This window comes from Carassius carassius, chromosome 28, assembly GCF_963082965.1.
Source record: "Carassius carassius chromosome 28, fCarCar2.1, whole genome shotgun sequence".
NCBI lineage: Eukaryota > Metazoa > Chordata > Actinopteri > Cypriniformes > Cyprinidae > Carassius > Carassius carassius.
The window spans coordinates 24,841,909-24,854,434 of NC_081782.1; the positions used below are offsets into that span (position 1 = coordinate 24,841,909).

Below are 12,526 nucleotides of genomic sequence, written 5' to 3' on the forward strand. Positions count from 1 at the left end.
CATTATAATTAAGTAAATGAATTGTATCAAAGAGTAAAGGGATTTCGTTTGAAATGTACTCGAGTTAATGTAAAACTCCCCGCCTTTAAATCTACTCTTAAAAGTATAATTTACAAGTACCCACTTCTGCACATGATAGCTCGTCCAAAAATGAAAATTCGATCATCGGTTTCTCATCCTCGAGTCATTCCAAACCTGTTTACATTTCTTTCAGCTGTTGAATCCAAAAGAAGAATTTTGGGAGAATTTTGGTAACCATACAGCTGATTGTAACCATCGACTTAGTCAAGTCAAGTCACCTTTATTTATATAGCGCTTTAAACAAAATACATTGCGTCAAAGCAACTGAACAACATTCATTAGTAAAACAGTGTGTCAATAATGCAAAATGATAAAGGCAGTTCATCATTGAATTCAGTGATGTCATCTCTGTTCAGTTTAAATACTGTCATCTGTTTCCTGTGGTCTTGTCCTGGTGGTCATCTGAGACAAGTTCTTTACAGGGGATCTGTATCTGGGGCTCTAGTTGTCCTGGTCTCCGTTGTCTTTCAGGGATGTAGAGGTCCTTTCTAGGTGCTGATGCACCATCTGGTCTGGATACGTACTGGATCTGGGTGACTGCAGTGACCTTCTGATCTGGATACAGACTGGATCTGGTGGCCACGGTGACCTCGGAATAAGAGAGAAACAGACTAATATTAGCGTAGATGCCATTCCTCTAATGATGTAGCAAGTACATTGGGTGTTATGGAAAGTGTTCCCGGTTTCCGGTTTACCTAATTAATGCACCCTAAAAATCCTTTAACGGATTTGGATATTAAAAGCATATTAGTATGTTATGTGTAAGCAAGTTTAAAAAGATGGGTCTTTAATCTAGATTTAAACTGCAAGAATGTGTCTGCCACCCGAACAATGTTAAATAGGAAAAGGATCTGCCGCCCGCAGTTGATTTTGATATTCTAGGTATTGTCAAATTGCCTGAGATTTGAGAACGTAGCGGACGTAGAGGATTATAATGTAAAAGGAGCTCATTCAAATACTGAGGTGCTAAACCATTCAGGGCTTTATAAGTAATAAGCAATATTTTAAAATCTATACGATGTTTGATAGGGAGCCAGTGCAGTGTTGACAGGACCAGGCTAATATGGTCATACTTCCTGGTTCAAGTAAGAACTCTTGCTGCTGCATTTTGGACTAGCTGTAGTTTGTTTACTAAGCGTGCAGAACAACCACCCAATAAAGCATTACAATAATCTAACCTTGAGTTCATAAATGCATGGATTAACATTTCTGCATTTGACATTGAGAGCATGGGCCGTAATTTAGATATATTTTTGAGATGGAAAAATGCAGTTTTACAAATGCTAGAAAAGTGGCTTTCTAAGGAAAGATTGAGATCAAATAGCACACCTAGGTTCCTAACAGATGACGAAGAATTGACAGAGCAACCATCAAGTCTTAGACAGTGTTCTAAGTTATTACATGCAGAATTTTTAGGTCCTATAATTAACACCTCTGTTTTTTCAGAATTTAGCAGTAAGAAATTACTCGTCATACAGTTTTTTTATATCGACTATGCATTCCATTAGTTTTTCAAATTCATGTGTTTCACCGGGCCGCGAAGAAATATACAGTTGAGTATCATCAGCATAACAGTGAAAGCTAACACTATGTTTCCTGATGATATCTCTCAAGGGTAGCATATAAAGCGTGAAGAGTAGCGGCCCTAGTATTGAGCCTTGAGGTATTCCATACTGCACTTGTGATCAATATGATACTTAGTCTGGAATGTATGATAATACTTAGTCTGGGATGTATGACAGTAGTTTGAAAAAACAAATACTATGGTAGTCAATGGCTGCCATAAACTGTTTGAATACACACATTCTTCAAAATATCCTCTTGTGTTCAGCAGAAGAAAGAAACTCTTACAGGTTTGGAACAAGTAGAGGGTGTGTAAATGATGACAATTTCCATTTTTGGGTGAATTATCCCTTTAATTATGCCATTGTGATGCCACAAATGGGGCGATTTCAAATCCTGCATTTCATAAAGCTGGAAAACAAAACTGCGGAGTTAGGTTGAAGGTATAAAACTTGCAGTATGTTTTTATTTTAGAATAACCTCGTATAGGTGTAAATATCAAGGACATTCTTATTTTCCATTTCATGACTGCTTTAAGACCTAACAAACTTGCTTAGCTTAAAAGAGGTTTTTGTGGAATATGTCATGAAATAAAACCCCCTTTTTGCTATTTCAAGTCAAGTTGAGCTTTATTGTCATTCTGCTACATGTGTGAACATACAGTGGAACGAAATGTCATGTCTCAATACAGACATACAACAATGAAGTAAAACAGAACTTACTGACAGATCTTGACTATAAATATACTATATATAAATGTTTACCTATACATAAGCTAAAAAGAATACAAACTATACAAATGCTTCACATAAATACTAGTACATGGGCAAAGAGAAACATCGTAAGTCAATCATTATTTATGTTTGACTGACTTGTTTATTTTCCGCATACATTCTTCTAGCTGGCAGAGCGAGCAGTTTTCCACATGAAGCGGCAGCGTCTGGTAGGTGTTGGTGGCAGCAGCAGCTCATGGGCCTGGCAGCTGGAGGAGGCACAGGTGTTCTGGGTGAAGAAGGAGCACGGGCTGGCTCTGGGGCTGCTCAAACAGATGATCCATGAACTAGAGGATCTGGTGAGTGGAAGTTTAGTTAAGGTAGCATTTCACAGGTGCGTATCTGCTGAACAACTCTTCATGTGAGCAGGTGTGTGTGAACCCTGCTGTGGTGCCAGTGTATTCAGAGTGCTTGAGACTGTGTGGAAGCTGGCTGGCTGAATCCTGTCTGGAGAGCCCTGCTGTCATACTGGAGAAATATTTGGAGAGGGTAAGGCATTATACAAGGAAATAAAAGGATTTAATTGACGTATAATTAGTCTTTATTTCTGAAGTTTCCCTATTTAATGTCATTGCAATTATCATGTTATAAAGCCTTTTCTGCATGAATATCATCATAATTCTGTACAGTGGCAAATATCAAAATAGGGCTGCTCTACAATTGGTTGATATGGCTAATATGTTGAATATCTATAATATATAGAATATATATAATATAAGTATAATAATCCAAAAAGCTGTGATTTATTTATCAACAAAAGTGAACATTTAAGGGACCCCTATTAAGTTGTATGTGACCCTTGAACACAAAACTAGTCATAAGGTAATTTTTTTTTGAAATTGAGATTTATACATGAGCTGAATAAATAAGCTTTCCTTTGATGTACGGTTTTTTAGAATAGGACAATATTTTGCTGAGATAAAACTATTTGATAATCTGGAATCTGAGGGTACAAAAAAAATTTGAGAAATCGCTTTTAAAGTTGTCCAAACAAAGTTCTTAGCAATGCATAATACTAATAAAATTTTACGTTTTTATATATTTATGGTAAGAAATTTACTAAATATCTTTAATGACTTTTGGCATAAAAATTCTGACCCATGCGATTTTTATATATACAGTCGTGGCCAAAAGTTTTGAGAATTACATAAATATTGGAAATTGGAAAAGTTGCTGCTTAAGTTTTTATAATAGCAATTTGCATATACTCCAGAATGTTATGAACAGTGATCAGATGAATTGCATAGTCCTTCTTTGCCATGAAAATTAACTTAATCCCAAAAAACCTTTCCACTGCATTTCATTGCTGTCATTAAAGGACCTGCTGAGATCATTTCAGTAATCGTCTTGTTAACTCAGGTGAGAATGTTGACGAGCACAAGGCTGGAGATCATTATGTCAGGCTGATTGGGTTAGAATGGCAGACTTGACATGTTAAAAGGAGGGTGATGGTTGAAATCATTGTTCTTCCATTGTTAACCGTGGTGACCTGCAAAGAAACGCGTGCAGCCATCATTGCGTTGCATAAAAATGGCTTCACAGGCAAGGATATTGTGGCTACTTAGATTGCACCTAAATCAACAATTTATAGGATCATCAAGAACTTCAAGGAAAGAGGTTCAATTCTTGAAAAGAAGGCTTCAGGGCGTCCAAGAAAGTCCAGCAAGCGCCAGGATCGTCTCCAAAAGAGGATTCAGCTGCGGGATCGGAGTGCCACCAGTGCAGAGCTTGCTCAGGAATGGCAGCAGGCCGGTGTGAGCGCATCTGCACGCACAGTGAGGCCAAGACTTTTGGAAGATGGCCTGGTGTCAAGAAGGGCAGCAAAGAAGCCACTTCTCGCCAAAAAAAAAACATCAGGGACAGATTGATCTTCTGCAGAAAGTATAGTGAATGGACTGCTGAGGACTGGGGCAAAGTCATATTCTCAGATGAAGCCCCTTTCCGATTGTTTGGGGCATCTGGAAAAAGGCTTGTCCAGAGAAGAAAAGGTGAGCGCTACCATCAGTCCTGTGTCATGCCAACAGTAAAGCATCCTGACACCATTCATGTGTGGGGTTGCTTCTCATCCAAGGGAGTGGGCTCACTCACAATTCTGCCCAAAAACACAGCCATGAATAATGGTACCAAAACACCCTCCAACAGCAACTTCTTCCAACAATCCAACAACAGTTTGGTGAAGCCGAACATTTTCCAGCACGATGGAGCACCGTGCCATAAGGCAAAAGTGATAACTAAGTGGCTCGGGGACCAGAATTAAAATTTTGGGTGAAATTTTGGACAAACTCCAAGAAGTGATTATGAAGTAATGGGTTGCTATCAGTCAGGATTTGGCCCAGAAGTTGATTGAGAGCATGCCCAGTCGAATTGCAGAGGTCCTGAAAAAGAAGGGCCAACACTGCAAATACTGACTCTTTGCATAAATGTCATGTAATTGTCGATAAAAGCCTTTGAAACGTATGAAGTGCTTGTAATTATATTTCAGTACATCACAGAAACAACTGAAACAAAGATCTAAAAGCAGTTTAGCAGCAAACTTTTTGAAAACTAATATTTATGTAATTCTCAAAACTTTTGGCCACGACTGCATATATATGTGTGTGTGTGTGTGTGTGTGTGTGTAAATAAAAACCATCATTAATTTTGTAATATTTCTTATTTTTTTCATTTCAATTTAATATAATAATTATTAATAATATTAATAGATATGTATTTTATATTTTATTTAATAATAAGTACAACAAAAACAATTGATATCCATATTAATATATAATCTAACAATTTTGGTCAAATTAAGCAGTCCTACAAACAAACACAGCAAACCTGGATTTTTATACAATTTCAGGAATTAAAATTTTTATAATGAAAAATGCAGCCCTATATCAACGAGGCATGGTCTTCGTGTTTGGGTTAATGGTCTTTTGTTGTTGGACAGGCTGTGAAGGTCATTGAGGACCACTGTGGCGATTCAAATGCTAAACTTCAGAGCCAGAAGACCCAGGCTTTCTTTTCGCTTGCCCGGTTCTCTGATGCACAGTATCAAAGCATCGAAAACTACATGAAGTCATCGGAGTTTGAGAACAAGCAAGCTCTTCTGGAAAAGGCCAAAGAGGAAGTTGACCTAATGCGGGAGAGGAAGGTCAGCAACAACAGGTCAGCATGTCTTAGGAATCTTTTGCTCACTGGTTACTGAAGACAATATGATGTATACATAATATATGATGAAAAATACATGTTTCTTTTGTTCATGTGCAGATACACAGTGAAAGTTCAGAGGGAACTAGAGCTGGACGTCAAGGCGCTGGCTAACCTGCAGACTGACCGCAACCGCTTCCTCCTCAAAGCTGTGGAGAACTACATTCAGTGCCTGGAGCTGGGAGAGGAACATGACACCTGGGTCTTCAGACTGGCCTCCCTCTGGCTGGAGAATGCTGATGTCAAAGCTGTAAATGATATGATGAAGGTATAACAGCATCTGCCATGTACTAAAAAAGTAATTGTGTTGTAGTTTCTTACTATTTTGTTACTTCTTAACCCTGTAAAGCCTGACATATGAAATGATAATCAGAAAATTTTAATTTATTGTTAAAGAAAAATGCACATGTGCTTATTTTGAGTATCTTATTTGATTTATCAGGCTTTTGTGACTCATATTAGAGAATATGGAGCTTATGCCCAAGGAGAAAAAAAGAAAACACTACAAACCGAATAAAATATGCAATTTGATGCAGTTGCTGGTATTAAAATGGCCAAAAATAATATGAAATTCTAATAGCTTGTTATTTAAATTAGTTTTTTAAGGGTCAACCGATCATTTACATAAAATATGCATTTAAATATCACTCTATATCTACCCAAAAATATTGTCTTTGTAGGAAGATATTTCAACACTTAATTTTATGATTTTTATTGTGGTGGGAAAAAACATATAAGAAATAATAATACAATGATGACTGAGAGATCAGTACAAAGCCTGATGTATCATTTGAAAAAAAATAAAAAATAAAAAATAGTACAAGTTGCTTCAGTCCTAGTGTTATTGCCCAATAAACGTATTACCCGATACACGTCATCACAGAAAAGATGTTATAGCAATTATGTTTTCAATGAAAGATTACATACAAATTGCATAATCACATATTTTAGTTAGGCTGAGACTGAGACTCTAAATAAGGACTTGTCACCTATGGATTGCACTGTGCACTTTTGTGTGTCACACAACTTTCAATTCTGTGTTTATATTAGCGTGGTGTAAAGAAAATCCCATCATATAAGTTCCTGCCCCTGATGTATCAGTTAGCGGCTCGAATGGGCACCAAAGTGTCCAGCTCTGTGACCTCACAGGACGTGGGATTCTATCACGTTCTAAATGAGGTAACGTTCATCTCCTGTGAATTTAACCTCACAAGTGCAATCTGAAATACACACTCACAACTAAAATGTGTTCTGTCATCAGCTGATCTGTCAGTCATCTCTTGACCACCCCCACCACACTCTCTTCATCATCTTGGCACTGGTCAACGCCAACAAGGATGAGAGTTTCTCTCGCAGTCGATCGTCCAAGAGCACGGCCCGCCAACCTTCACCTCTGGACCTGGTATGAGAACTCCGAAACCTAGCTGTGAAATAAATCTAAATTAAAGTATAATTTCTACCAAAAATACAATGGCATAGTTTTAGGTTTGAAATCCAAGAACTTGATTAATGATATTTATATTTTGTCGTTTACAACTAATCATTTGTTTTGAGAAGTCATTTCTGCATTGCTCTTGGAGTTTTTCATATAGGGTTGATGTCTAAATGCTATGTAGAAATCCAGACATTTTAAGGTAGCATTGTGTCCTTTTTTAACTAAAAGATTAACCTTGTGTAAATGTGTTCATATGTAGGAACGGGCTATTGTCGCTCGTAAGATTATTGACGTGGTTCGTAAAACGAGAGCCAAGATGGTTAAAGACATTGAGATGCTTTGCAATGCCTACATCACTTTGGCATACATGGACGCCAGTCGCCATAAAACTGAAAAGAGTGAGTACAAGTTTTTATAGTTGTTTCCTGTCTATTCTGTTTATGACTAAGGAACTTGGTTTCCTAATAATTTGAATCAATAAATCAACAAATCCTGTGTTTATTGATAACTCATAACTGATAACTTGGCATTTTTATTTAAATTTACATTTTTATATATATTTTTATGTATCTTATTTTTTCTCATGAAATAAATCAAATATATAATATCCTGCAGTGGATTCATTATTTAACCTCATATGAGGCACTTTCTTTTATAAGGTGTCTTAAGATCTGTTTTACACTCGCTGAATTTGTAATACTTGTACGTTAAGTCAAGTTGGATAAAAGCACCAGCTAATTGGCTTTATTAATAATTATGTTTCCTATCAATGTTTACTGTATTGTGCTTTACAATGTCAGCTGTTTAAAGAAATGGGTATGGAAATGTCAGATTATGTACTGACTGATATACTGTTTTTGCAGAAGCCATACCTATTCCACCTGAACAACCCATTATGCAAATCAAAGACCTCGATGATGTCATCATTCCCACCATGGACATCAAGGTGAAAAATGTCCCTCTTTTTTTGTCAGAGAAGCCTGTGCACTTTGTGATGTGGTCTTAGAGGCCATTTACACGACAACTTTTTGTGCGTTTTTGTTTATACAACAACAATGTTTTGGGGACTGAAAACAGATATATAAAAAACAAAATCTGGGTTTCAAAGTGCAAGTTTTTGAAAATGGCCAATACGGGAATCTTTTAAAACGGTGACGTCATGCGCGTGCGTAGTACATGTTAGGTATGTAGACATGCGTAGTACGTGTCGATTTAAAAGGCAAGCACAAACAAACATACACAACAATGGCGAAGTACGTTACTGTTGTTGCTGCTCAAGAGATTGCTAACGTTTCTTCAGCAAAGTGTGGATTTACTTCATCAATATTACAACTAACGCATCATATACAGCATATAATCGTCACTTCCCTACAGGTACTGTTTACTAAAAAGGTGACCGCGCGAACTACTGGTCTGGAATACTTAATACAGCATTTTTGGCCATTTTGCGGATGTGTGTAAACGCGAATCGTTTTGAAATCGTTTTACATTGTCATGTATACGTGAAACATTTTAAAAACGTAAGGGAAACACTTTCCAGTTTTTGACTACATAATTTTCGTGTAAACGTAGCCTTACTTAAGCTTGTTATATATGTTGGCATTTCTTTCAGGTGGATCCATCAGGCAGATATGAAGACCTTGTGACTATCAGGTCATTCAAACCTCACTTTCACTTGGCCGGAGGTGTCAACCTACCCAAGATAATCGACTGTGTGGGTTCAGACGGCAAGAGCAGGAGACAGCTAGTCAAGGTCTGCTTTTCATGCTTTGTTTTGCTTAATTTCTGCCACATCTTAGTCAGACTTGTTTGAAATGTATGTCAGTTTGTTGGTAAGTCTTTAATGATTTAATCTGAAGTGAGTTTGTGTGTTGTGACACAGGGTCAGGATGATCTGAGGCAGGACGCAGTCATGCAGCAGGTCTTTCACATGTGCTCCACCCTCCTGCAGCGCAACGCAGAAACTCGCAAAAGGAAACTCAACATCCGCCGTTACAAGGTAAAGACACCGTTAATACACTATCCTAGCACATCTGTTTTTATGAACTAAAATATGTACCACCAGTATCCAGCAGATGTTTACATGAAGTTACTTGTTAAATTGTTAAATATTACTAGTTCATTTTTTTTTTAAGTATGTTGACAATGTATGTCTGCTTACTAGGTCAAGTGTCCAGTAAGCATTTTATTTTAGACCACTGCTATAATATATGTAAACATGCCTTTATCAGCACCGTGTGTTTGTACCAGGTGGTGCCATTTTCCCAGCGCAGTGGTGTTTTGGAGTGGTGTTCTGGCACTGTGCCCATTGGGGAGTTCCTGGTCGACCTACAGAAGGGGGCGCACAAACGCTTCCGCCCACAGGACTGGTCCAACATGTCCTGTCGCAAGAAAATGATGGTACTGAATTTTATCAGCTCAGTTCATTCTCACAGGCAGTATACTATTAATAGTCCCAAACTGTTTTGGAAGAGTAGAAGAATACTAGTTTATAGTCGAAGAACTTTTATTGAACTGAATTAAATCAATGTTCAACTAAATTAGCTGATTAATGACACTATTGTCTACTGTAGAGCTGCTTTACAGCTTGTTTCTTAATTAATTTTGCAAACTTTAACACTGTTATCTGCTTATTAATATGAAGCTGCTTCAAACAAAATGCTGTAACAAACAAAACAAACAAAATGATGTAACGATTCACTAAACTCACGATGCGATTCACTTATTTAGATTTCAAGGTTCGATTCACAATTTTGTTTTTACTCATTATCAGTGTTGGGTATAGTTACTTTGGAAAGTTACTTTGGAAGGTTACAACGTTACCATCAATTAAAAGTAATCAGTTATGATACAGCGTTACCTATTCATAAAAGTAACGCGTTAGAGTACTCATGCGTTACCAAAAATTAAAAGCCGTTTGCAGCGGCTCACACATGACAGACACAGCCCCCAGCCCCTTTAAAGGCACCTAGAAGTCGTGACTCCCGACAATGAATAACGTCAGTCATCCGACTAAATTAACACTGCAGGATAACAATAACAGGAAAGACAGTCAGCAATAGGCTATTCCACATGGCGTTTTATTTATTTATGATCACAGAACATATTATTAATCAAAATTCGCACCTACCCAGCCCGGGTAGCCTAGTAGGCTACTGTATATTATGAGCACCACAAGATAACTCCTGATTTAAATAATGCAGTTATCAAAGTACAAGTATGCTTACTTGTAAACACAACACTAAACAGGCTTGCAGATTTAAATCCATTTAGAAATGATGAACAACCAGCCAGCCAACGATCTAAAAGAAATTAACAGCTGCCTGTCAAACAAAAATGATAACAAACCAAATTAAATCCTTCACTGCCACACAGGCAAATGACAAATCGCTTAATAGCCGAACTGATTATTATTAAAGTGTCACTCACAGTCACAAGTCTAAATTCGCTTTAACACAGTCCATAAACCAAACGCTGTCCTCTCTGCCATCTTGCCGCGAGTTTGCAAAAAAAAACCCCCACACACACAGGGTCAGGCGCAGGGCACAGACGTATCACAGCCATTGACTTTACGATCACAGAGCTTCGGCTCCGCTGATACATCCGCAGGTGGCACAGTAGACCTAGGTCTACTGTCTGACAAAAAGCAGGCTGCAGTCGGGATTTTCCTTTCCTTAAAATAACGGATTACTTTTTTTAAAAAATAACGAAGTTACTGATTACTTACGCACGAAACTAACGCGTTAAGTTACACATTTCAGGAAAAAAGTAATTAGAGTACTCTAACGCGTTACAAAGTACCCATAACACTGCTCATTATTATTTTTATTTTTTTACAAAATGAGATTTAAGACAAGTTATAAATTAAATGTGTCCTTTTATTATTGCTTAGACAAAATGCTGCACGTTTCTTTGTGAAATTGAAATATAACACCATTATAATATACTAATATAGCACTTGTATATCATTGCTCTTTTGTTGGTTTTGATTGCTTCCATTGCCCTCATTTGTAAGTCGCATTGGATAAAAGCGTCTGCTAAATGACAAAATTTTTATATTATGTAAATGTAAATAACAAAACTAAATGGAAATTTTAAAACAAGCCCCAAATCAAAAATAACTATACATAAAAAAATATCTGCATGAAACAGAAACAGCGTAGTAGCCCAGAGTGCAGTCTGGACGATGGGGCGGGACGACACGTTGGGGCGGGGCGACACGTGTCGCCCTCAGCGGTTATTGGTTTATGATTAAGATGAGCTTATTGGTGTACAGATGAGTGACGATTTTACAGCTTATTGGTATAGAGAATTATGACGCTGTGAGCAGGATTGGAATGCGGAAGTAGACACTCAGATGAATACACTTTTAATATAAATTAAAAAGCGAATACAAATGTTGTGTTTTTGCATTTATTGTTGCGTTTCCACAACATCCCGTATAAATACAAAGAGTTTTATATTACGACGAACAGAACAGAAATAAATGGTCTAATTTACAATTACTCCCTCAACGGCTGTAGGCGCTACCTCGGCATTAGTCGCTGGTTTTTGAAAATGACACGGCAATATAATGCGAAGTATGGTTATGTAGATAGTCATGGAGTACCTTGATTTATATATTCAAACTATATATACATGTGTGTGTAACAAATTGTCACCAGTCTCTGAACGTCACCAAAAATATACTGAACATTCCCTTAGCCCCTACGAAAATTTACCATGGTTCTGCTACAAAAACTATAGTTAAACTGTGGTGTTTTTATAATTACAGCACATGGTAATTAATATGACAACAAATATTTTTACTACAATAAATCCATGGTTACTTTTTGCAAGGAAGGAACTATACAGGTTCTAAAGAACTTGCCCCAAAACACTCGTCACTTTCTGTTATTTGTTTTCTGAACTGCACTACTGAAAACCTCATTAATCCTGAATTTATTTAGTAACCCGCTTCTATATAAAAACATAATACATTTAATCACCCCTTTAAACACTTCATTGTTTATCAAAATCATTGGTAATTGAAAAATTACACCGAATTGTCACAACTAAATTAAGAATTCATTATGAGCAATGCATAGCAAATGATGTTACCATCAAATATGAGAAATTTTAAAGAATGATAGACTGATGTAAATGACTGAAACCTGTTGTCATGCACGTGTTTGCCATAGCTTTTTTATTAAAACATTATACACTGCAAAGTTTAACTTTAAATGACATCAATTAATACATCAAAACCAGTTGATCTCAGTTCATTCTCTAATTCCCTTCAATGAACATACAAATGTGTTTCATGCCGCAAAAAAAAAAAAAAAACAGTCCTTGGAACAAAATCCTGTGTAAACAAAAGCCCAGAAGATCACCACGCTGGCCTCTTCCCTGTACCCTGGTGGGTTAAACTTGAAAAGGGCTCTGCACTGCAAGCATTCCCTGATGCTGTACATCCGTCTGAACTCGTTCTGGTAGACAGGAG

At 37.1% G+C, this 12,526-nt stretch overlaps 1 protein-coding gene across 1 annotated transcript in view; it reads left to right on the top strand.

Annotated features, from left to right (window-relative positions):
• atm (ATM serine/threonine kinase) overlaps positions 1 to 12,526 on the top strand; it is a 74,526-nt gene that overhangs the window by 54,909 nt on the left and 7,091 nt on the right. The window contains exons 46-56 of the mRNA XM_059514873.1: positions 2,546 to 2,716; positions 2,787 to 2,906; positions 5,350 to 5,567; positions 5,670 to 5,877; positions 6,660 to 6,788; positions 6,871 to 7,011; positions 7,304 to 7,442; positions 7,908 to 7,990; positions 8,657 to 8,797; positions 8,927 to 9,043; positions 9,295 to 9,444. Coding sequence (XP_059370856.1) covers positions 2,546 to 2,716; positions 2,787 to 2,906; positions 5,350 to 5,567; positions 5,670 to 5,877; positions 6,660 to 6,788; positions 6,871 to 7,011; positions 7,304 to 7,442; positions 7,908 to 7,990; positions 8,657 to 8,797; positions 8,927 to 9,043; positions 9,295 to 9,444 — 1,617 coding nt within the window. The remainder of the gene's footprint in view (positions 1 to 2,545; positions 2,717 to 2,786; positions 2,907 to 5,349; positions 5,568 to 5,669; positions 5,878 to 6,659; positions 6,789 to 6,870; positions 7,012 to 7,303; positions 7,443 to 7,907; positions 7,991 to 8,656; positions 8,798 to 8,926; positions 9,044 to 9,294; positions 9,445 to 12,526) is intronic.